Below are 20,356 nucleotides of genomic sequence, written 5' to 3' on the forward strand. Positions count from 1 at the left end.
TACTTTTTCCCATCTCGCTGGCAACAGGGCAATCCCACGACGGTAGAACGCGATGTCTTTCGAGGCGATCCATTCATCCATTCATTTTTGGACTTCGTTGTAACTGGAGAAGTGTGTGTCCGTAAGTGCGTGTTGCATCGATCGTAAGAGATGGTAATCCGACGGTGCCAAGTCTGGAGAGTACGCTAGATGCGGGAGAACTTCCCATTCAAGCTCTAGAAGTGTCTGCTTCACGCTTTTCGCGACATGCGGTCGAGCGTTATCATGCAACAAAATGACTTTGCGTCGATTGTTGGCTACGGATAATCATTTTCAATCGATTGGAAAATCTCTTTGGCGTCGAGAAATCTAACCTGTGAGGATTGAATCACTTTCAGCGATGTCTAAACTAGAAAAGACATATGACTTCATCGTCGAAACTCGCCAGCGTTGGAGCCAGCACTCTCTAGTAGCGAGCGGCAGGAATTAAGTTCAACACCTAATAATTCAAGCGTATCGTTAAATTTATAAATTTCGACGAGAACGGATTCAAAAACTGATTTTCATTTTTGAGAGAAATTTATTTCAAAAATTCGCGCCCGTCACCACCAGCGCCATCATCTAACGAATTGAATACAGGCAACATTTGCACGGCAGCATGCACGACAAGTTTGAAGATCCCTCGCGCCAATGTAACTAAATCGTAATCAATTCGATACGTTTTGTATAAACTTCATTGTAGCGACTACAATAGCTCTTTAGCAAATTTCGTCGTGTGAATGAATATTAATCGTCATACGTCTCGTTTAATAACTTTGCGAGGCGCCAAAATAATACTTGTCACCACCGCAGTTGTACCAATGCATCGGATTATTACTTCCTAAAATCTTGAGCATGCCACAACAATAATATCGATTCGACCCATTTTTCTCACCACTACGCAGATAAAAAAATATCTCGCGGACAAATTAACATCTTGATCTCATTTAGAATCACGGGGAAATTTACTTTTGTCGAACAATTCATTATCTCCCAAGTCATGGCAATCGTGACATTTGTGAGCGAGCGCGCTGAAGTTGGCCATTCTGCACTCGTGTGCCCACCAGTGCTCGCTGCCCGTCGCCACCCGTTCTTGCTGCTGACTTCAGCACGCAGAATTTCAGTTTACGGTGCCGAGTGGTGCCGAGACTGCTGATTGCCGAGGCTGATCGAAGCTGATCGACGTCTGTCGAGGTCTGAGGAGAAGGCTTGAAAGTGTGAAACGAGCGGGCGAGCGATTTGGATTTCTGTGATCTCGCTTTGATTGAGGATGCGATCTGATCACGTCGGCCGACGGCACGCAGATTAGTAACCGCGATAGAGAGTGTTCTCGGTCTAAGTGTACGATTGTGACGCGCGCATTCTAGCAAACAAGAACGGGACAGAGAAAGAGAAAAGGAGGGAGGGAGAGAGTGAGAGATATAGACGAGCGAGGACGGAGCATGCGACCGCGCCTCTGCGACGTTACTCGGCGTGTCGATGAGGATGGGAAGAAGTGCGCCGACGACGACGAGGACGAGGGACGAAAGTGAGTCAGGGATAACGTCGTTGCAGTACGTCGCGCGGTGCTGCATCATCATCGCTTAGGAATGGTATCGCCGTCCAAGCACCAATATCAGCAGCAGCAGCAGCAACAACAGCAACTCAGACAACCGTCGAGGGAAAACAAGTTTAATCCGCGACGAAAGCCAGGTAAGTCCTGGAGCGCGTATATAATTCCGTATTGCATAATAACCGCCGCGCCGGCCGTTAATGGACATTGCGTAGAGACGTTTGCACGGCTGTGTTTGACACGTTACGTACCTGTCTCTCTACCCATACACACACGTACGCATACACACACACACACACAAATACACGCCGAGGGACCGATCAGTGATCACTGAGAGTACTCGGGATATCTTTATCGGCGAAGAGACGGTTGTTACGGACATATTGTTACGTGTTGTCACTGAGGAACTCGAGTTGTTTTACAGAAAACCGAGATGCCTTCCAAATTTGTCTTAGCTTGGACGCTACGTGCAAATAATGGAATATTTACTGATGCTGAAACGAGTACTCTGAGCGATCACCAGCGTTTCCTTCGCTGTACGGTGCAAATAGTAATGATGATTCATTTTATATATCCCGTCTTATAGTACGTTCTCTGGATGTGAGTAACAAGATTGTTATTATCGCTTGATTAGAGGCTGCACCAATTCGTCTGTATCATGTGATTTGTACAGCGGTTGGTACGAATGTAAGACAGCAATTAAAATACGATAAGTGGACGCTTCTTATAACGCATTTCTCGGAAAAAGAAAAGTCCGTGGAAAATATTTCTGATGCTCTACACGCTCAGTTGATTCATTTGGGATCGACAATTGATCGAAAAAAAACTTTGTCACGCCTCATCGCGTCTACAGGTGTGACAAAACAATCATTGGCATTGATCGCAATGGAAAAATTAGTAAGGTTTTTAAAACTTTTTTTTGTAGATATTCGTATACGAAGAGGCCTGCAACCTTTGGAACGGAAGTCGTTCTATTTGGACATAAAGAACCATGCCATTGCGGCCAAGCTAGAGGCACAGATCAGGGAGTTGGGTGGTGTGAGTTACATTTCATCTCCCGCTTGTGTGCGATGCTGCGTTAGAGTAGCCCTGCAGCCCGTAACCCACGTTTCCCGCTTCGTTTCTAGCCGCTTATCGATTTGTCGGAGCGTTTTGGTGTATTTCGGGCGAGTGTGCGAGCCCCTCTCTCACTTTCTCCACCTGTCTCTTTCTCTGTTCTCCCCTCTTTCTCTCCCACTTGTCCCCCTCTCTCCCTCCCGCCTTCTTCTCTTCCCGCCATTTTCGATCACTATGCCTACGGCCGCTTCGACGTAACGCCCGCTTGCTCCCCTACAGAGAGCGCGACGCACACATATACGTATACACGTGCACGCACGCGCGCGCGCGCGAAACGAGAAAAAAATTCGAATATCCGTCTCTTCGCGACCGATGCGCTCTCCGGCCATTCAAACCAACCTCGTTGCCACGCGATATTACGGAGTACGCGCGCGATTATCGAACTGCCAGAACACGGCAAACTCGATCCCGAAAAGTTCCGCGCACGGACCTTACCGGGTCACTCGCTAATGACTCGTGAATCTTGCGTGATTTTCTCGAGTTAACTTCCTGACAATTTAAATTTACCTTTTGCCCTACCTATGACAGAAAATTATTAAGATGATACATTCACGAGACAACGTATTTTTTACAAAGAGGAAGTCGTTTTAATCTTCTGTTTTATATATATACATATAGTAATAGAATTGTTAGCAGTACTGTATTTTTATATATACCTATATATATATATATATATATCTTACTGCAGAAGAATATTCACAGTATTATAAAGGAAATTATCAAGAGACAACTGTTTTATTTTTGCTTTGAACTAATCGCGTTTATTTTTATTATTACTTCTATTTTGTAACTAGGTCATGACGATACGTAACAGTCCAATAGAAAAAATATGTTCGTTTATTATGCCAAAAAGTTGTGCTATAACTTATCCTTGGTTCGATAATATTCGATTAATCTCTCGCAATCTTGACGATGCTCCAATACATATATTTTTAACGTATGTACTATATACAAGCTGCATTTAGCAGCAAAAACAGGTTTGCAACCGTTGTAAAATTCTTTAATACGAATTGTTTATACATTTAGATCCAATAAGGAACTAATAAGGGCAAGACTAATCATGTTAAAGAATTTTACGATAATTGCAAAGCTGCTTTTTCAGCTGAACGCAGCCATTCACAACACGATCACATTCATATAAATTTTCTAATTTCACAGACTGTACCGGGATCGTTTTCCATAAACATTGGCCTACTCGCGCCACGATCATGTCATCCGCACGAGTCGCGCAAACCAGTGCCGTGAAGTTGTCTCCTCCAACCGCGTTTACCGCACTTTCCTCCGTACGATTCTCGCTCTTCCTCCTTTTTTTTTTCTTTTCCAAAGGCGATGCTCGTGTTACTCGGAGCGCGCGATTAGAGAAAAAGAGACGGATGACCCACGCTCGCTGACCCTCGCGGACGTGACCGAGCATTGCGCACGAGGAAGCGGGTTTCCGTGCGTCCGCGCCGGCTGTGTCTTTTCACGCGAGGCGAAAACACATCGTTGCCGCGCCGTGCTGCGCCGTGCGCGCGGGGGCTACGCCCTAAATTCAAGCCGCTCTCGGCAACGTTCGCGTCGCTTTAGCGACGACGCGACGTTAGCCGCATACGTACGTATTACCTCGACGGACGCGATTCCCGACCGAACGATTTTTCTGTTGACAAACAATTCCCGTGGCCAACTTCGCGCCCCGCGCCATCTTCAGAGCGATACGCGAAGCTCACTACTTCAAAAAGGAGAAGGGAGGGGGAGAAGCAGAAAGAAAAAAAGAGAAGGGAAGCGAATGTGTGCGAGAGGTAAAAAATTCGCGCATCGTACGTTTGCGCGCATATGAAGAGTAGATAATATACGTTTCTCCATGCGGGCCGGTGATTTTGTAACGTAATATCTGCAGAGTCGAGAATTTTTCTCGTAGAGTTAATCCTGTAGCTTTTTTCCTAGGGAACGTGAAAAGTGAAAATATTTATGTGTGTCGCGTGTATACATAAGGATGCATGTTTATTTCTGATAGAATTTTCTTTCTCGCTTTCGCCAAATATCAAATATACCTATCTCATTTCAGCCTGGTTTTTCATTATCTAATTAACTTGTGAGATTAGACTTACATTCACTTAACTTGATGATAATGTAATGTATTAATTTCTAAATATAAATGTATAAAAATTATGATCTCTAGCTATGATTAATATCGCTAAACTAATGGTTTTGTAGTCCCGCAATTTTAAAAATTATTCGCTACAAAATCATCAGTTTAGTGATTAATCATGGATAGAAAAATATAATTTTTATATTATCATCGGGTTAAGTCTAACCACAAGTTAAACAACAAATGAAAAACCTTTAAATTTCACAAGTGTATACTACTTCAGCTACAAAAAACAGACTTATATTCGCATACATAAAAATTTTTACTTTTCACGTTTCCGCTTTAGAGAAAAAGTTGCACGATTACTCCGAGGAAAATTAGAAAAATAAATTTGAAATTAATGTTATTAAAGAAAAATAGTGACATAGCATATTCTAGAGGTGTAAATAAATTTTGTGTGTACTTAAACATACCGGAACATTTTGTTCAATAATAAATCTCGCTTGATACACCTACCGAAAGTATGCAAATGAAACGGCATTCTATAAGCTCGATCCGTACCGTTTCTACTGTCTCAACTTCCAACGGTTTAGCAGGACGAACGAGCCAATTCCTCGCGACGCGGAGCAGAAGGGCACAAGTACAAAGTCGCCTCGCAACGGCCTATTAATAGAGCAGCTGTCAAACCGTGTGATCGACGTTACGAATCGTTGCAGAGATCCATTATTGCTCATTGTCGTTGTCTGTTGACAAACAAATCGCGAGAAACCGGCGCGCCTCGCGCCATCTGAAGGACCGCGCGGGGAATCGTTTTCTGCGTTATCTACCGTCCGCGCGCGCGTGTGTGTGCGCGAAAATTTCGAAAAGTCGAGTCTGGGCGAGGGGAGGGGTCGGAGACACGAGGGAGGATGGCGGCGTCGCGCGGCGCGTCCGACGACGCGAACGGACGGGAGTCGCGCGCGTGTCCTCGCCGTCGACGTCGGGTGCGAGAGGAGTGGACTCGCGCGCCGTCTCCAGGCCCCCGTGCCAAGCTGCTAACGGCGAATAGCCATTTTGTGCGTGACAGTTGTCCGCCACGAGCATCGGAGCATCGGTTGCAGCGAGTGCGAGTAAAGTGGCGTCGCGTCTCGTAGTTGTTTCCACTCGACCGCTCTCCCGTCCTGTCCGTCCATTTGTCCGAGTATCCCTTCGTCGCGCGTCGTCAACACGACGTGTCCCAGTACTGCCGATGTGCTTGGCATAGATCGCGCGTCCTCGGCGAGTCGCCGTCGAATCGAAGCGGAGCGTAGCGGTTGGTCGCGCGTCGCTGGCGTTTGACAGGCAGCGAGCGCTGGTCGCTTTCGAGGACGCGTCCTCGCTCGAGTCCGCCGCGTCGAATGCGCCGTCGCTGTCGTCGGGATCGTCGCCACTCACGCCGGGGACCGCTCCACGTGTCTCCTCGCGTCTACCTCCCGGTGCCTTGGACGAGGGACAGCTGGCGGCCGACGTGTCGCGTCATATTATTAGAACAACGCTATGCGACCGGCAGCGAGCAGCGGCGACCCAGCCGAATCGCGTTCCTCTCTGTAACGGTCGGCCCCCGTCGCCGCTGCCGCCACTGCCATCGTCACCGTCACCGTCACCGTCACTGCCGTCGTGCTCGCCCGAGGAAAGTCGCGAAATCACTTGACGTCAGCGTAACACGATGTGACCGTGTATCCCAGGCATCGCGCTTGCACACGTGTATGTATGTGTGCATTGTGCTCGCGCGACGACGTTTTACTCGTTGCGCAAACGATAAACTTCATCGAAAGTCGGACTGTCTCTGTCACTCGCACGCACGCTCGCTCGCGAGACGCCTGGAGCGACAGCTCGATCGCGCGGACTCGCGCTCGATCCGACACATCGCCAAGGTCTCCTTTGTCCGTATTGATGAAGCTCGAGAAGCCTAGGTAGAAGCCCCGAGTTTCGCTTGGAAACAATGTGATCTGTTGTGTGTTAGTTGATTATTTGAATCTGTATCTTACGCTTGTACGTGCTTACCTGTCCGCTTCGGCTAGCTTTACATTTCTTTCTCACACCTTGCCCGACTTCTTCTTTCAACTTGACGTCGTTTATTTTTAGGCGGTCGAATTGTTTCTAGTACGCAGTGTGAATCTTGTAGCCAGCGATAGAGTAGACAAGACAGGTCATACAAACTTTGAGAGACCTAGATGGGCTTGCATCAGTGGTGGCAGCGGAGGACTCCGCTCACTGAGAAGCATCGAAATCCCAACTCCCACACCCCCAACACCGTTACTAAGTTCTGAATGCCCCTCGTCCAACTCTACTCTGCGGGGTCAAACTACCCAAAGATCTGTAAGTATCAAACATTAAAGGAGATAAGTTACGTCAAACATTCAATCATATCGTATAAAAATTAAATTCAACTTCATATCATATAAAAACAGCTGTCAATATTGCAATAAAAAAATCGATATTCGTCGTTTTATTACTGTACATTTTCTTCAACATATAGTACTGGATGGAGCATGAAATCTCTTTGATCTTTCATCTTGATGGAAGTAGAAAAACATAGGTAAATATATGGACATAGAACTCTCTTTCTACTATTGTCCCATTGGTCGAATTTTTGAGAGAGAAAGAGAGAGAGGAAGGGAGAACGGTAATGTATTCTTCTTCCATCTCTTTCTAGGTCTGTCAAGATGGTTTTGATGCTACGTTGCATTCAGTACTATATGTCAACGGATATTGTTTCTTGATATTGTTTTATCTTTTATAAATGTTTACGTAGCGTTTCTCGTTATGTAGAAATAAATTTTCAAATCAGTACTCCAATGGCACAATAATTTCGAAATTGTTTTATATTTCTAACTTGATAGAAATCGCGGGTGGATGCAATGTTGGAACGTGCTCTGACGCAGCCACAACAGTGTTCCGTGGATCCACTAAACAACGCCCACAGTTGGGGAATTCCTATTTGGACAACGGATAAGCTTCAGGCTTGGCTTGACAGGATCTATGAATCTATCAAGGATACTTCTTACGTGAAGCAAATTAATCAGCATAGCTCGACGAGAGTCAAGCATTTGAAAAGACCATACGTCAAATTCGACTCTGTTTACAAGTAATCATAATTACTATGCGGCATTTTAATTCTACGTATATCTGTCTTTTCCTTTATAAAATTCACATGTTACATTTCTATTTATAGAGCTACCAGGCCTGTGTTCTTGGAATTATCGTCGTGGCCCACATTAAACTTCGACGGTGATCCTGGTTCGTGTCCTTTCGACACAAGAAAGCAGGAAAAACGAGAAAGCAAATTGATAAACAAAGAGGTCAAGGAGAATAAGAGGGATACTGAATCTATAAATAAGGCAGAGGTACATTATCCGCTAGTATATGAAACAGCATATCGATAAATAATAAAATCATTTAATCGAATTTCTATATTAAGAAAATAATGATTAAATTTTTTTCGCATGGACAGGGTAAAGAAATGACTCGGAGACCTCGTGCCACTGCTGCACGTGCCCGCAGAACGGAACAGCTGGTAGCTGGTTATTGCGAACTTTGTCGTATTCATTATGAGGATTTGTCGAAGCATGTGCAAAGCGAGCAGCATTCGAACTTTGTGGGAAACGATGACAATTTTTTGTCGCTGGATACGTTAATCAATGCGGGCGCCAATGTGGAAGCGTTCTTAAAATTAAACAGAACAAAGGATATCGAGTAAGTATTCGCAAATAAAACTTACGTAATTCACTCTTTCAATTTAATTTTATCAGAGTTTAATATTTGTTGAATATAGAAATCATTCATGTTTGCGATATAATATATATCATGTATAAACAGTTATTGTTTTCATTTCGGATAATAATTTATTTCTGTCTGTTATTTTATAGGAAAGACTGTGACTTATTCCCCAATGGAGATGGCAATCTTCATAATGTATTGCCCGAGGAGAAAGTTAATAAAAACACCAAGACTTTAAATAACTTTACTGTTGACGAGATAAAAATGGTGAATGGTGCGCGTAGAAATCTTAATTTAAAATTAAGCTCACCGCATAATCTGCGTGCTCGTACGAAACACGAGAGCGGGCATCTTCTCAGATCTAAGGGTAGTCCGTGGCACGAGGTTGACAAGAGCGAGAAATTGTACGACAAATTGGAAGGTTTTACCATCAAGAAGCGCTCAAAAGGTACTATCTGGATCGAGGAAGATGACCCGAACGAAAAGTACACGGAGAATATCCTTAAGGAATCCAAGCAGGAAGACTACAAAATCAGACCGTTCTCGAATAATACCGAGTTTTATAACAGTAAGGAAGATAATATCAATAATAAACACAGTAATCTGGATCCACCAAAATTGCAATCGGTCGTACATAGAAATGCGCAAAATGGTATTGTAAATTCGCGTCACATATCGGAGGATCCAGATTATCTTAATAATAAAAACGAATATAATGGTGACGAAAATGTAAGTGTTGTGGAGTGTACGATAAAAGAGATCGATGTTGTTGATAATAATTACATTGTTGGAAGCAAAGACGATCCGTTTCAGAGAGACAATTGTGCGTTGCAAGCGGGAAAGGTGACAACTGATGCAAGAAAGTTTTCGTTAAATGATGCAAATGAGATTGTTTGCAATGGGCATAACGACAAGAGCGAACAGAGGGACCTGAAAACGTCGCAGGGAGAGAATACTCGTCACATGAAGTCCAAGCATCCGCGCGTGAATCGGAGGGGTGGCAGAAATATCAGAGGTCGATATCGACATCGACTATCGGTAGAAGAACGTTTGATAGAGGATAATCGTGCCTACTACAAGGTGGAAGTGTTGGGTAACAAGCTGCGATCGAGTGTGGTGCCAGGCGGTAATTCGCAACATGCGACATTGAAAGATGGGGAGAGCGAAGAGAAGAAGGAGATGCCGTCCAATGAAAAACCGGTGGTAGTGCGATTTAAGCGTGTGAGGAAATCAGAATTATCTTTGCTGAGTGATGAGGCGGAATCCTTCATGTTCGGCGAGCCAAAACGAGACGATTCCAGCGAGCGAACCAGTGATAGCGAGCAGAGTAGCGTGCTACCAAGAGATACGGAAAGTGAGCCTAACGACACTGTCAATTCATCTATATCGCTGAATTCATCGTTAAATTCCAGTTCCATTAAGCAGGAGATTGTCGAAGAAGACTCGCAGGATTCCGTGCACCTAGGCAGAGCAAGGAAAAGAAGACGCACACAGGCTGAAGCGTTCATCAAAGACAATACCGACTATTACAAATTCGAGACGCCTGGCAGCAGGTTAAGGTACCAGGCTCCATTGACCGGTGTTAAAGATACTGCCATGGATGGTGATAGGGAACACGGGATGACGAAGAGATCGACGCATGAACCGGAAGATTGCAAGCTGCAGGCCGACGGCGCTGTCCAGAAAATTTATCCGTCCAAGCCATCGGCAGAGATCGAGAAGATGCAGTTCTCTTTTGAATCGATACCTATGTCTGAGCCGTGGTATCAAACGTATCAGCGTCAGGACACAGGCGCCGAATTTTGGCATTGCTTCAGCGAATGCGAGACGATGAAGCCATTTCTCCTGCCGTATGAGATTGAAAATTTCCACGAAACTCTAGCGAAAGCACAGAGCAGATTCGAGAACGGTAGGAGAAGAGGCCGCGGTCGCGGTATAGGATGTGTGGGACGCTCACCGAGGAAGAGCCCGCGTTGTCATGCATCCACGTTGGCGATTATGTCTACCATAATCCGTAAAAAGGAACAACAATCGACTCTGCCTACGATAGAAGAATCGTCGCCCGTCAGACCGCGCATAAACATACCCAAGCTCGAACAAAAACCAGATCTCAAATTGGACGTGGACGAGGAGATAAAAGAGATAGCGAAGACAATCGACGAGATGTTGTGCGCGAAAGGTATGACCGAGTTGGACGACTCGTTTGAGCCCGATGTGGACTTGGCGCAAGCCGACGGTTTTTGTGAAACGAACTTATCAAAGGGTGCACCGCCGAATCTACTGGAATTGCTCGACAACTGTCAAGATATTACCAACTGTCTGGAAAATAATTCATCGTGCGCTAGTTCAGAATGTGGTGAGGCAAACGTGGACATTCCGTTGAAACGACGGAAACGAAGAAAAAATCGGACCGGTTGGCCAGTCGGTAATAAGATGAAAAAGAAAATACAACCAAACAACAAAATATTGGCGGATTGCGACCAGGAATCGTTGGCGGAGAAGAAGCTCCATCCTGACGGCGATTTTGCTAGACGTCACACGTTGAACACCGAGAGGATAGATTCTCTCGCGGTAACAACGTCGACGAACAATGTGTTACCGATGATTGCAGAACGATTAGGTGTCGGTCAGAAAAACGATGACGACGCTTCGCTAGAAACCTGCATTACGTCTCAAAAATCGTATCACGAGACGCTCGCGAAAAAGGACAAAAACATAGAAGCTGTCAGCAGTGACAACACGGGCCTATCAGCGAGTGTAGACAGCTACAAGGAGTCCGTCTCGGAAAACGCGTGTGACGATGGGACGAATAAGACTCATCTATCGAACAAAGATTATCCATGTAGAAAAGATTTGTCGGAAATTAAAGAGGTCTCGGAGAACGATTCAGGCAACGATGAGAATCACGAGAACCAGAAGACTTTATTAAGCAGAAAGGATGTCAATACGATCACCGAGAACTTGGTCGCGAAATCGTCGCCTATCAAAAAGCAACGACAACGCGAGCACGTCACCGTTACTAGTGCCGATAGCTGCGAATTACGGGACACGGAGATCGAGAATCAGGACAATCTGCAGTTACAGTGTAGAAAAGAGGAGACCGGTATAGTTCCTAAGAAACACCACAATTCTAATTCCGAGTTGTCGCCGAAGCGGCAGCTGCGCGGCGGCAACTGTGAGGAGAACTCGTCCGACACGGGGGAATTGTTGAAACGTCGTCACGGTATCGTATTCGCCACGACGAGGCGCGGTCGGATAGGCTCGCGGAAGCGAATTTACTCGAGAAAACGTCAATCGAGAACGACCGTCACCCGCAACAATGCCAATCTGTCGTCCGATCGCGTCGGGATGATATACGAAGACGAAAATTGTAAAAAGGATGCCTACTTGAGTATTACGTCGTGTAACAAGAAACAGCCACCAAGCTCCGGGGTGCGCGGCAGCGTAAAGCGTAAAAGTGAAGCCATTTCATCGTCAGATAACATCCAGGAGTCGTCCAATCCGTCGATAGATCAATGCGCCTTGTCGGAGCGCATCAGTCCGTCGATAATATCGTCCAGCGAGCTTGAGCAGCGCCGTTCTAGCATCGAGTTTCAACCAGTTGTACGAATGATGAAGATCGACGATCAAATAGACATAGATCACGGTATACTGTCGACGGTGACGGTGGCAAGCAATAGACGGTTGAGAAGTTCTGTCGGCTCGCGATCGAACCCCAAGCCACCGAAGAAGCGTGTTAAGTCCGGCCGTGGGCACTTTGGGCGGTGGTTGAAGAACAGCTGAAGACCTGGAGAATGAAGACGAAGAAGAAAGAGGCTGTACTTCGGCTTAGATTTCAACGGTGGTCGGTTATCGATCTCACGATCCAATATCTCGTTCCACCGATGTATACATTGTATATAAAAATATTATTTGTGTACGTAGAATAGTATTTAACATGCATCATAGTATTATATATATATATGTATACATATATATATATATATTCTCTCTCTTTAGTGATACCATTCTACTTAGTGACGTTCTTTCAGGTGGTTAGTTTTAACACTCCCCACCCGCGGTATATCCTACTGTGTACATACTTTAGATGCGGTCATTGTGTTCTCAGAGACAGAACAGTTACATCTTTTTTACTAGTACCATGTCGTTCCTTATTTTCTATTTCTTTTTTTTTCTCGTGCAAACGAAAATTGTGAACCACTTTGATTGATGACAGTCGTTTCATTCAGATCATGATTAAGAATTATTTTTATTTAGAATATGTTATATTTTAGAGTGCGCAAGACTGCATACAGCTTTATAACATTGTAATCACAGATGTACACATACACACACACCCACACGTACACATATACACAGACACGCACACATACGTTTCCGTTATATTGTGTATATTATTAAAGATAATCTATATTTTCAATTCTCCAGTATATCCAAATACATTATTTCAAGCAGAATTGCTGTAAGCCGCTCATGAGTTCAGAAAGAGAAATTATTATTAAAGATATACAAATTTTCCATTAAAAATCATTTCATTGCACCTTTTTTGATTCCATATCTCCCTGAGAGAGAGAGAGAGAGAGAGAGAGGGGGGGGGGGGGGAGAGTACAAATTAAATCGTACAAGTCCATAACTGACTGACCAACAAGTTCAATAGACTGATTTAATTTCAAGTTTAGTGTCCTTTATCTTAGTTATAGTTTAGGCGATTAATCTAATCAGATAATAATAAAGATTATATAGCACAATTAGCTTAATTATAGTTTAAAAATAAAATGGAGCTTTTGTATTTTTGAAAACAAAGTTTAGGTAACTCATAAATTTATTTACCTGATAGATTCAATTAATTACAGTTAACATTTATAAGTTGGCTCTCTTTAGTGCGTTGGAAGTTATCTCTTCTTCATAATTTTATTTATCCCTAAATCAATTTACATTCTAGAAATGTACATAGAACAACCTCATGTCACGTCAAGCCTTCACGTTCGCGGAACGCTTTCTTCATTTCGTTCAGCTTTTTTTTCTTATATTCATTTCGCGCCTGTTGTTTTTTCTCAAGAGCATGTATCTGGGCTTCGATAGAGCATTCCTTGTTTAATAAGTTGTCGAGCTTTGTCACCAAGATTTCACGCGCGCGTTTTTTGTTGTCCCACTGGCTCCTTGTCTCGTGGCACTTGACGACGAGCCCCGTGGGCTTGTGCTTCAACAGGACCGCATTGTTCGTCTTGTTCGTCGCTTGGCCACCTGGACCACTACCTCGGATGAACTGCTCCTCCAGATCGGCTTCGTCCAGCTTAGGAACGTTCGAGTAATCGAGATAACGCTTAAATGACTTGTTGCAGACTTGTATGCTTTTGGAATTAATCACGATGCTTAACAAGAATTCGTTGTGGCTGACCAACGAAAAAATGCTATTGGGAACTTTTAGACAAGTCAATACAGACTTAATCAACATCTTCTGTTGTTTTCATAAAATGTCTCTCGTTGTAGTAAATCCAGTGATGATTTATACCACTTTCTTAGCTTCCAAGAATTTCATACCTTTCTGTGAAAGGAGAAATAAAGAGATAAATTAGTTCTGAATTATCAACAGAAAGCTTCTACTACATAACATCACAAAAATTTAAACATTGGAAAAAAATTTTTATTTTTATTTAAAAAATTATACATAGTGTAAAAATATATCTTTAATACATAAATAAAAATGAGGCAAGTTTATTTTAAAAACGAAAATTATATATATACATGAACGTAACAAATCAATCTCATTCTAATACACTGAATACAATTTCATAAATGTTGAAACTTTTTTCTCTAGATTAAAATATATTGCTTTCAATTCTGTTCCAGGATTATTAACGTAAATACTTAAAAGAAATATTGCAACAGCGATTTATAGGTTAGAAACAATGAGGTTATAAACGATATATTACTCATGCCTCAATACACATCGTGATTACCTCCAATTGGAAGTTTATCGCCGTCTCGTCAGACAGATCTTTATTAGTTTTGAAAGCAGTCCGGATTCTGTATCGAAAGTACTTCTTGTTCGTGAATCTTAAAGTTTCGCCATACTTCAGAATGTCCTTGTATAGTTTCAGAACAACTTGTCGGCTCATTGTGACTTATTAGAATTAACTGAATGTATGTACGATGTATACAAGATATATAACTATATTTTGATATATCATGACATTAAAAATTATATATACCGCTCTTAACATACGTATTAAAAAGGATCCTTTTTGGTATGTTCTATACATGTGTGAGACATGCGCTGTGAATGCTGTGATGGCCGGCCAGGCCGGCTTTTCTTTTTGTAATAGATCAGCTGACGGAAGCATTGCGCACTTATTACATATGTATACAAGACGTGAAAACTCCATTAGCTTTACTTTACCAACAGATTATATATTTAATAATATTAAGATAATTGCTCCTTTTCATGGAGAAATTTAAGGATCGTTTTTTGTTTCGCATAATTATTTTATATTCGATTTATTATATACTCATGGATTATAAATTTAAAAAATAATCTTATATAAAAACTGAATCTATTAAAAACAGATTTTGCAAATGTAACTACAAATTTTGTCAGCAAAATGACAATAGGATATATTCCATTTTCAAATAGTTATGAAATAACAGATTTTATCTGATTTTAGTTTCTACTGTTAATCTTCTGTCACATTATGTTAAGTTTTACTGGTAAAACATACTTAATGCAGACACAACAGTTGATGTCTACCACAAATATTCTACTAATTTGCTCACTGCAAATCAAACTGATATATTTTTTGGCTAATGTAGATATGTTCATATTTAAATGCATTTCAAAAAAATATCTGCTCCTTTCTATCATTCAGTGAAAAAAATGGGAGATAATTTAAAAAAATCACAATATTATATTTTCCAAAATTAGCAATTTATAGTATAAAATCTCTCAAATTTAAAGTAAAGTTTCTTATATGATTTCTTTTTATGCGTTTCTCGGATTTGACCAAGCAACGTCAATTAACGTTAGAATTCGTGGAATTCTAACTCGAAAAGCTTCTGTATGACGTCATCTATTTGCAGCTCCTTTGCTATTTCTATTATCAATTCATCTACGAGCTTATCAGATATCCTGCAATAATATCATTTGTTGTAAACACATTTAGAAAATAAAATTTTCAAAGTAGCAGTGTTATTATTTACCAAGCGACAATGTCCCATGGTTTATTTTGTGTATTGCTAGAGTACATTGGAATCGATTGCATCAATCGCTGATATTCGCATCTATATTTTAAAAAATTCATCTCAGTTTCCTCGGAAACAGCAAGCTCAATATTATTCTGCGAGTCTATCATAAATTTTCCTTCCTTTACCTATTATATAATATTAATCATCACACAATTTTACATTTGATTCTCAAGATACGTCTAACTATTTTTCATTGTGTTTATTACTTACCTTTGCTTCAAAATCCGGCAATTCCGTTAAGCTCTCGTAATCCGCTTGGCATGACGCATCGCAATAACGAGGTGTTTTTGATGCATCTTCTATCGATGACACGTAAATCAATTGCATATTTTCGCCGTTTTTCCGCCTTTCGATTAAAGTTCTTTAAAAACAAAATATTAAATTGAGTCTAATTTTTTTAGCTATCAAATAATGTACGTAAAAAATAAGAAAAAGTATTATATATTTATAAAATACGTGTATATTCATACCTGTTTGTTTTAACACATTCACATTCACTGCTGCCTGAATAACATATGTCACAGTTTGTGCTCGCATTGATTTTTGCGTTCATGCCTTTAGGCAATTGATATTTTTGTAGAAATTTCATTAGTGTATTCGTCATAGTTTCAGAATAAGCTGGCCTTGCCTCTGATTCATTTTGCTACATATAAATTTTTAACGTTTACAATAGTTTGCAACCAAGGTAATTAAATAATCTCATTTTTTTTAAATATCTTAGAAGAGATAATTTATGTAACATCGCTGCAGTTCACCTTATTAGAAATAAAAGACATGAAGTCTGCTATAACAGGCACCAAGTTAGATAAATGTTCCTCTGTAATCATCGGCTCTCTTTTCATGGATTCATCATCGTTATTTGTAGATGTGTTCTTAACAATATTTTCTATCGTTTCTAATTGTTTTTTATTCTGCGACTTGCTAGAATATTTTCTTGGCGTTTTATATATTCTTCTTGTGAGCATCGTATTATTATGACTTTCATGCGTTTCAAAGTTACTGCCCTACAAAATAGACAATAATAAATGTCTTAAAACAACATATTTGAACATTAATGTTACAATAAATCTGTCTCGTATTTGTTGTGCGTGTAAATAGTAAATTGTTTACATCTGAATCTATGGGTAATATATCCATCATAGTTTTTATATCCTCCTCTTTTGCAAATGTTCTACGTTTTCTAAGGTCTATTTGATTTGCATCTTTAGAAGGTGTTACAGGACTAGGATACGGCTGATCTAATATTGGCTCGTTAGAGATTCTTTTGACATCTATTGTATTATATTTCTTATCTTTTTGATGATAATCTAAAAGATAATGCATACAGCTTACAAGTTAAAATAACATGCGCAAATATATATTTAACTTATTAATATATAAAATAATTTTACATACTTGTTTTGGGTTTAGAAATATTTTTGAAAATTTTGGTATCCGCGCTGTACATACTCAACCGATTAGATAATTGTTTGTGATTGAGTCGTTTTTTATTCGTTGAATGTGGAGTGATGGACGCTATTGACGAAGTTTTATTAGTATCTAAAAAATCATTATCTGCATGCAGCTTGAATTTTGATAAAACAGTATTGCACTTGCTTTCAATTTCCTTCCCCTGCAATTAAAGACAGAATTTATATGCAAATTTGAATGTAATGAAAACTTTTTTCGTTTTTGTAAAATGCAAAAGATGCAATATTGCAATCAATCATCAGTTATCAAAAATTCATATTAATAAACAACATTACCAACGACAAAACATCAGTGTCCCCCGAATCGAAATAGTTTAAGTGGAGTCTATCACACATAGTCTTCAGATTGAGAACCACTTGCAGTATCTCTCTAAGCTTTCCAGGATGTCCTTTGGGAATAGAACTGGGAACGTGTTTGCAATAGGCGACCAATGCGTGCAGCAATAATTGATGAGCAGCAAGAAGTTTATGCTCAATGGCGTGCATGTGAAGTCCCAGATTTCTGTGATTCGGCTTTATTATCGCGCGTGGTGAAATAACGGACATATGCCTTTGGATATCCTTGACGTATCTATTGAGATCGTATAGATAGTTCCTCGAGAATCGAACAATAAATTCGGCGACGCACTGCTGCCGCCTCTGTAGGTCCTTAATCCCATCCGGCGCCGAGATGTTTCCCAGTCTGAACGTTATTTCGTCCAGTAAATCACAGACTTTCCTTTGCATCGTCAAGATTTTGTGCATGGTGAACGGATCCGGCCGTACATAAATGACTCCATCTGCAATGCCGTTGTGGTGTGCGCTGCTTTCAGGACTGGAATTGTATTCGGTGCCGTTAGTCGCATGATGCAGCTGCCTCGAAGATTGCTTCTTTCGCGGTATTACATGACCAGAGCGAGACTTTCTAGCGTACGACTTGAAATCCTCAAACCCGTGCCTCCTCTCATAAGCATTATCTTCTTCAGGAATTGTAAGCAACAAATTGGTGCTACCTGTCCCTGTGTCTTTCATAATCGGCGCTTTCTTCGAAGTCGAGTCCCTGATATTATTTACCTATTATTATGTGAGCTTTAGCAATCTAATCAATCAGTCTTCTCGTAGTATTAGTTTCATAGAAAATTCATTTACCTTTGGCTTTTTCTTCTGATTGTTTCCAGTTTTATCATATTCTTTTCTTACTTCATCAGGCAAAATATTTGTCTCTAATTTTTTAAGTTCTTTATCCGCCTCCCTCATACCTTCGTCCAACAGCTGTTTGATGCTTTGAACAGATGACTGGATGCCATTTTTGTTGTAACCATTCAGCTCTTGTTGTCTGACGAACGATGTCCACACGCTTTCCTCTTGCTCCCGACATCTCTGTCTGCGTACGTCTTTTATTATGTACTTGAAATGATTTGTAGGCACGTACTTTAACAAACAGAGAAGAACAGGTTAATTTTTTATTTCGTTTATCAGTGGTAAAATTAAAATTTATGAAATGAATCCCAAATATAGTGAAATCTGTTGAAATTGTTACAAATTTTGTTGGTAAAATATCAATAGAAAAATAATAGAATATGATGGCAGATTAACTGCAAAAACTGAACAGAATCAGCTATCATAATCATTCTATAATAATTTATAATATATAGATATGTATATTATTATGAAGTGACAGATTTTCTATTTGATTTTTGTTAGCAATCTATAGAATCTGTCAAATTACATCAGCACTTTCTATAGAACTAAGTTTCTATAGTAGATTTGAGTTTAATGGGGACAATATCAATCTGTCATAATTTTCCATTTGAATCTATAAACAAATTATTAGTGTATACTCTAAAAAATATATGGATTTAACCTACCTGTAGTGTTAATATAATTCTCATTTATTAATATAAACATCCAACTTTTAGAATGTCCCAGAAACACCGACTAACACCAATATTATAATTTCATACTCAACAATATAAATATAACATAACATATGTTGTACATAACAGTCGTACTGTTAAATGTGAAATTATAACGTTGATGTTATGTTATTGTAAGTTGGTGTTATATTAATTGTTGTGAGTGATAATTGGCCTTCTTTTTGGCTATTTTCCAGGAAAAGAAAGAGGAGGAAAGAAGAGGAAGAAAGATAACTGGTGCAAAAGTTCAGCCAAAAAGAATAGGCCTCATGATTTCGCAATCACTTGCACTATACTGGATTAGTGCATATTAACAGCTGCTTTATATAACATAAAATGAAACGCAGTGACATAATCAACTTTGACAATAAAATAATATATATATATATTCTATTAAACAACATGACTGTTATTATTGTATGATATTTAATTGTTCAAAATATTTTTATGCTTCTATATTTAACTTTGCTAATTTCATGTATAGCAATTTTTAGTATGCACTAATCTAGTGTATAATGCAAGTGACTGAATTCAATATGAAATTATAACATTGATGTTATATCATTGTCGATGTTTAATGGATTACCGCTCACATTTTGCTTACTGGGGGTAATATAAATGCGAAAAGGGCGTTACATGTTACCCCAAGATTCCGCAGAATCTACCTTAAAGTTATAATCATCGTTCTCATTTCCAGAAAAGTACGAATCTTCCGTCTCGTCGTCATTCGGATGAACGGGTTCCACGGGATTCAAGAGGAATGACATCCTGTCCCTTGGTTATGTCCGGTACTCCGAGGAGTCCGCGTTCATTCGCGTCTCCTCGGACGTGCCATAAACGATGGATATAAAAGGGGGGAAATACGATCTTAAAAAACGGGACGTCGTGGTACGACTCCTTGCATGGGAACGCGGAGGACCTGGGAATGCGAGTTCCTTGTCCGGTTCGTACAGGCTGAAATTGGCGCGACACGAACAAATCGATGTCCCTCCTTTGTCGGATTCTCAGAGCGGGTTCAAGGTCGTTCCAACGATACTCGATCGATATCCCCCGCGATGAAACGTAAACGAAATCCGAATCGAGGAAGAGAATCGCTATATATATATATATATATATATCGATCGCAGATCGACATCAGATATGGAGCGTTTTTCGTTCAATTCAAAACTTTTTCCCGATTAATCTGTCCAGGGAAAAAACTGGCGATTCGAATTTCGAACGAGTTTCAAATCGAAATCTCCTAATTACCTAATTAAAG

At 40.7% G+C, this 20,356-nt stretch overlaps 4 protein-coding genes across 4 annotated transcripts; 1 reads left to right on the plus strand and 3 right to left on the minus strand.

The window, feature by feature from the left end:
• Nucleotides 1-1,154: 1,154 nt before the first annotated feature.
• Nucleotides 1,155-13,019, plus strand: LOC108723596 (uncharacterized). Its single transcript, XM_018449460.1, has 7 exons — nucleotides 1,155-1,710; nucleotides 2,496-2,608; nucleotides 6,858-7,091; nucleotides 7,616-7,860; nucleotides 7,948-8,119; nucleotides 8,227-8,468; nucleotides 8,642-13,019. Exons 1-7 carry the CDS (start codon nucleotides 1,608-1,610, stop codon nucleotides 12,273-12,275), a joined length of 4,743 nt encoding a protein of 1,580 aa, XP_018304962.1. The 5' UTR covers nucleotides 1,155-1,607; the 3' UTR covers nucleotides 12,276-13,019.
• Nucleotides 13,020-13,323: 304 nt separating this feature from the next.
• LOC108723598 (probable peptide chain release factor C12orf65 homolog, mitochondrial) lies at nucleotides 13,324-13,966 on the minus strand. The gene has a single exon (XM_018449461.1). It carries the CDS (start codon nucleotides 13,945-13,947, stop codon nucleotides 13,459-13,461), a length of 489 nt encoding a protein of 162 aa, XP_018304963.1. The 5' UTR covers nucleotides 13,948-13,966; the 3' UTR covers nucleotides 13,324-13,458.
• On the minus strand, nucleotides 13,962-14,705 carry LOC108723599 (uncharacterized). Its single transcript, XM_018449462.1, has 2 exons — nucleotides 14,453-14,705; nucleotides 13,962-14,037 (listed from the first exon to the last, which is right to left on the minus strand). Exons 1-2 carry the CDS (start codon nucleotides 14,609-14,611, stop codon nucleotides 13,999-14,001), a joined length of 198 nt encoding a protein of 65 aa, XP_018304964.1. The 5' UTR covers nucleotides 14,612-14,705; the 3' UTR covers nucleotides 13,962-13,998.
• A 752-nt stretch (nucleotides 14,706-15,457) lies between these two features.
• Nucleotides 15,458-19,865, minus strand: LOC108723567 (uncharacterized). The gene is made up of 10 exons (XM_018449410.1): nucleotides 19,764-19,865; nucleotides 18,332-18,613; nucleotides 17,480-18,256; nucleotides 17,130-17,346; nucleotides 16,845-17,041; nucleotides 16,490-16,738; nucleotides 16,205-16,377; nucleotides 15,945-16,095; nucleotides 15,690-15,859; nucleotides 15,458-15,618 (listed from the first exon to the last, which is right to left on the minus strand). Exons 1-10 carry the CDS (start codon nucleotides 19,863-19,865, stop codon nucleotides 15,513-15,515), a joined length of 2,424 nt encoding a protein of 807 aa, XP_018304912.1. The 3' UTR covers nucleotides 15,458-15,512.
• Nucleotides 19,866-20,356: the final 491 nt, after the last annotated feature.

This window comes from Mycetomoellerius zeteki, unplaced genomic scaffold (assembly GCF_001594055.1).
Source record: "Mycetomoellerius zeteki isolate Tzet28-1 unplaced genomic scaffold, Tzet1.0 scaffold245, whole genome shotgun sequence".
In the NCBI taxonomy this organism is placed as follows: domain Eukaryota; kingdom Metazoa; phylum Arthropoda; class Insecta; order Hymenoptera; family Formicidae; genus Mycetomoellerius; species Mycetomoellerius zeteki.